The sequence below is a fragment of the Frankliniella occidentalis genome, unplaced genomic scaffold (genome assembly GCF_000697945.3).
Source record: "Frankliniella occidentalis isolate FOCC.00 unplaced genomic scaffold, Focc_3.1 Scaffold29, whole genome shotgun sequence".
NCBI classification, from domain to species: Eukaryota; Metazoa; Arthropoda; class Insecta; order Thysanoptera; family Thripidae; genus Frankliniella; species Frankliniella occidentalis.
This window is the reverse complement of record NW_026267159.1, coordinates 783827-789000: the sequence shown is the minus strand read 5'-3', so window position 1 is coordinate 789000 and position 5174 is coordinate 783827. Positions and strand designations below refer to the sequence as shown.

The window sequence follows — 5174 nt, the reverse complement described above, 5'->3', positions numbered from 1 at the left end:
AATACTTACAGCTCCTCGCGCTGACGTTGTGACAACACCATTTTCATTGTGGGAGCGGCAGCGAGTGGGAGGACGCAGCCGCAGCCGGTCAGCACGCCCGGGGGCTCATGGGCTGCAACAGAGAGACATTCACACTAGAGTAAGGCAAGAGGACCATGAACCCAGAAAAATAGTTTTTCGATCCAAGTAGAATTGTAGTCAAATCGGTTTTGCTGGAGATTTAGGCGGATTTAGGTATACTCGGAAGTACTCGGAAGAAATTCTCTTTGTCCATAGGTAATTATATTGCCTCGTTTGGCGTTTCAAGAGAGGACATGAAAACGCCTCTGCTGACTGAGGGTATCCAGCTCTGCATCGAAACCCACACATTTCCACCTGCAGAAGTTGCCGCATTTACGTTACTGACAACGTCCGGGGCGAAGTGACATTACGGCTTACATAAACGAATGAAAAGGGATTCATGGGGTGATATTTATTACCACACGGCTCCTCTTCACCCAGAGCGAAATTGCTCGCTAAGATACATAGCGAACCCGAGCGGCGCCTCGCCTCCTCCATATTTAAACGCCGTCATGATGACATGACACGGCTACCCGACAGTGAGGGAGGCGGGAGTCGCAGCAGAAGGAACAGCCCAATAACGAGCCGAGAGCCTCTCACTCACTCTCACACACACGCGGCGCACGGGTGTGTGTGAGTGGGGAAAGCGCTCGCGCCGACAACAAGCAGCGCTGCTACAGCTTAACTCAGTGCCAAGGGCACAATGAAAACGAGAAAGCCAAAGCGCCAAGCCGAGCTCCGAGCCAAGCCATTGGCCTTTTAAACAACAGCCTAGCAGGCCAGGTGGGATTAAAACGACGACCTGGGGCGGGGCGGGGCGCGGTGGGGAAGGGTAGAGTGGGGCGGGGCGGGGCGGGCTGTGCGCCGCAGCCGCGTCACGCCACGGAGCGCGAATCGACTCATATTTCCCCTTCCGGTCATGCGAGTGGGCAGACACCTCTCTATTCCAGCACAGCCACAGCCAGCCTCCAGGGCTGCAGGCAGGTGGGCGGGCCGGGCCGACAGCCGGGCACGCAGGCCTTTCCTTTTCAAATGCAGCAGCCGCAAGGGGGAGGCGCTAAAAGGAGCGCGGGGGCGAAGCGAGCTCCCGCCCCTCCAAAACGGGTAAAGTATTCACGGAGAAAATCGAATCAGACAAGAGAGGCTGCAGCATGAGGGTCGGACGCGCGGGGCGATGAGAACCGAACGGTCACGGTGCTCGCTGGGCGGGGCGGGGCGGGGCCGACAACACCCGGGCGGCAGCCCCGCCTTATAACAATCAGCGCCACGCCCGCCGCGCCGCCCCGCCGACCCAGACCGCTATGGGGGGCTTAAAGGGACTCTTTATCGGGAATCTCCAATTTACCAAAGAAAAGCGGCGCAGCGTCAGCAAGACGTCAACGCGCTTGTCTTCATGGATCTCCAGAAAAGGGGGGGGGGCAGGGGCCCTTCACCCGTAATAGGGGGGACAGAGAGGGGGGGGGGGGAGACAGCCCACTCGCTGGAAACCAGCACCAGCATGACAGAACTTCCTGAAGTGACGAGGGGATATACTACCACAACCTCGGCCATAACTAGACCGGGTTGGGTCGGACACGCGGTGCTGCAGGCTGGGCCGCACAGGACAGGTTATTGGGGCCCAGAGAGTGAAAGAGGACGGACGGGGCGAGTAGTTAAGGCACTTAGTGCCCCCAGGGGCGGGCGTGGCGCGCAGCCGTGGGTCCCTAGTACACTCCACTCCCTCTGAAGCCCCTCTGGAGCGTCGGCAGCTGGACGCGTCGTGTCAGCGAGCGCCGCCGCCCCGCCGTGCATCAGGTGCGCCGTGCGAGCCGCAGGGCTTCCCCCCTCAGCCCCGCCCCGCCCCGCGCGACGAGCCGAGTGACTGCTAGACTGCAGAGTACAAAGCGGCGCGTACACGGCGGGCTTCACTCGACGCGCCTCGAGTCGACTCGCCGCCGCGACGTCTGCAGGTGGAGCGAAGAAGGCGGGATCCGGCAATAATTACATTTATACCTTCAAGTTTTTTCGTTTTTTTATGGCAGGCATTTTTGCAGTCCCAGCGCGTGAAAATACAACCACAACAACAAACACGACCACCTCCTCCTCTCGGCACGGCGGTGCCTCCCAGTCTACCCGGCCCGGCCGGCGCACCTCGCACCTCTAGGCGCCCCGCAACAGCAGGCAGAAAGCCAATCAGCATTTGGGTACAGTGTGCCGTGCGCCTGCTGACATAACAGAACAGGCCCGCCACACTGCAGACACACCGACACACATACACCACCCTCGCCCTCGCTCGCTTGCTTGCAATTCGGCGAAAACAGAAAGAGAGCAAAACCGTCGCAAAGTCTGCGAGAGCGCAGTGTGTACAGTCTTAGCAGAGCAGCAGCAGCGAGGCCCTCTACGCCCGACGCCGATAGCGGTGTGTGTCGAGCACAGATAGGGAGCGCGCGAGCGAACAGGAGATTCAATCCCAACCGCCTGTCTCACTCAATAAGTGCCGCGGATAAAGCGCGCCAAGTTTGAACAATCATTTTTTCGCCACGACGAAGACGCCGCCTTTTCATTACAAGTTCTCTCACTGCTGCTGCTCTTTTTCCAAAGTTACCCACGGCGTTACATCACCACCCGGCCCGCCTCTCCTAGACCATCAGGTCCGCCATAGTATGGCGACGGCGGCGGCGGCGCTGCCAAAAGGGGGGAAAGAAAAAAATAAGTAATTCCACACCCACCACACCAGCACCGCCACCGCCCCCGCCGCCACCGGCCCGCGTATTGTTTTAAGACCCCGCGCCGCACCACCGCGACCGCGATACTTAACATCCCCGCGGGAAGATTAGAGAGTCACGACCGAGTGTCCCTTCCGCATGACAGTGTTGCCCCGCCCCGCCCCGCCCCGCCCTCGGGTGGGTGCCCCGCCCGACCCGCGCCACTGCCCCACCCGGGCCGGGCCGGGCCGGGCCGGGGCGCCGCGCCTGCAGCCGTCCGTCACGAGCAGAGACTTCACCTCCCGACCTTTGCTGCTTGTGCCTCTCGCGGGTCCTGCCTGGGCCGGGCGCGGCCGGGCGCGGCTCCGCCGGCTCCTCGTGTGCAATATGGACCGCGAGCGCCGGCCGGCCCGGGCGACTTTCGCAAAGCAACATCATTATACAACAACAAACGCTGCTGCTGCTGCGGTGGCGGCGGCGGCGGGTCAAGTCGGGCAGCAAACTCTGCTTTGCGATCGAGCGAAAGAGAAAATGTACTACTACCGACAGTCAAGAGGGCAGGGCGCGGGCCAGGTCGAAGAGCAGGGAGAGAGGGAAGGGAAGGGAGCTGGCGGCAGGCGAAACGGCACGGACCAACAACAACAACTCGCACCGCAGCACACTCGATATTATTGTATCGAACCGGAGAATCGCACAAACAGCTGCCCCTGTCGCGAGGTATCGATCGACCGGCCGACGCAGCGCGCACGCCGGCAGACACGAGATACAAAGAGGAAAAGGCGTGCAACACGCCCGGCCCAGTCGGTCAGTGCAACGCAGCAGCAGCAGCAGCAGCAGCAGCAGCAGCAGCAGCAGCAGCAACTTGGTGTTTCATAAGTGCAGACGAGTGTTTCTTTTTTTTTAAACTTCTCCTTCCCTGCTCTTTTCCAATCCATCCGAGCCGAGCGCGCCGAGCTGTTCCTGCCGCACCACAACGCGTCGTTAACGCGCGGACAGGCCGGACCGGCAGCTCGTCGACGACGGGCGACATGACGACATGGGACGCGGAACCGGTGGCGGTGGTGGTGACAAACTCGGTCGGACGAGCGGCGCGTGTGGGACAGAGTGAGACGGAGAGAGAGAGAGAAAAGAGAAAGACACACATGTGGACATTTAAAGGCTTTTTGAGTTACGCACTTGTAAGACTGAACGTTACGCGCGTCATTAGGGAAAAGGAATCCACAAAAGCCAACTAATAACATTTATTTGGACTGAAATGTGCCCCAAAATTTTAAACAACAACAAAATTGCCCGTGAACTTTAGGTCCATCTCCGCACATTTCACTCACACCGGGGGACACTAAAGGAAATATACAACACGACCGGCCCGGCCGCCACGAGAGCTTTACACGTGTCGCGCGACCAGCACCCGTCCCGTAATTACACACGAGTGTGCGTGTGTGTTTGTGTGCGTGTGCGTGTGTGCGTGTGTGTGCGTGGGGTGGGGGCCGGACATAAATCAGCAGCTGCACTGCTTTCTCCGCGCGGCGCGACACGGAGTGAGGGAGAAGGAGGGGAGGGGGCTCCTCAGGGACGAGAGAGGCCCTTTTGGGAGGAAGTGAGCAGCACACACGTGTCGGGGCGGAGCGGGGGCCACTCTGGGGAGGTTAAACCAGAGCAGGGGTCGTCCAGAAAAGAAGTAAGAGGTACATCCGTTAGTGTTTCTTGCGGGTTCGTTTGCGGCAAATTATTAAACGGTGAGCTCGGCGCCTGTGAGATTCAGGGTAGGCCACCCCGCAGTACACGCGCGCACTGCAGGCGAGATGTTGCCTACCGACCAGGCGCTATGACAGCTGGCGCAGAGGGCGCAGAGGGCGCAGAGGTGGAACTTGCGGCATGTCCGTAACGGCGAATAATGCACTGGAAGAGCAAAGGTGGTAAGTCGTGCCATTCCAGGATTGCTACAGAAATTTTTAGTTTACCGCCTTTCTTAAGGCACTGAATAGCCCTAAAGGTGCAAGATGTTGATGTTAGTGATTTTCACAGTTTTAGTGCCGTTAAATAAGACTTGGCACCTTTGTTTTTTTCCAGTACGTGCACGCACTTTCTGGACGATCCCAAAGGGTGGCCCTATCGAAGGAGCCGCGGGGCCAGCAGGGTCAGACTCTGCGGCAACAGGAAGCAAGACAAGACGTTCTGTATAAGGAGCCGCGGGTCTTTGGGAACAACGGGACGGGACAGGTCTAGAGCGCCCTAGGGCAAGATCCCATGCAGCAGGTCCTGCTCCGGGGCCGCTGGCCTGGCCTGGCCGCCCCGTGACGTGCTGCAGCGCCTCGCCGCGCGCCAACTGGCACACCCGTGGCGTGGCGGGGCGTGGCGGGGCGTGGCGGGGCGAGGCGCACCGGTCCATTACGTCAGGGCGGACCGCGACCGGCGCCGCGCGTTCCCACG

At 60.1% G+C, this 5174-nt stretch overlaps 1 protein-coding gene across 2 annotated transcripts in view; it reads right to left on the bottom strand.

Annotated features, from left to right (window-relative positions):
- Positions 1–5174, bottom strand: part of LOC113203000 (lissencephaly-1 homolog) — a 34693-nt gene that overhangs the window by 11045 nt on the left and 18474 nt on the right. For both annotated transcript variants that reach the window (XM_026417469.2, XM_026417471.2), the window contains exon 2: positions 10–112. In XM_026417469.2, coding sequence (XP_026273254.1) covers positions 10–47 — 38 coding nt within the window. In that variant the 5' untranslated portion in view covers positions 48–112. The remainder of the gene's footprint in view (positions 1–9; positions 113–5174) is intronic.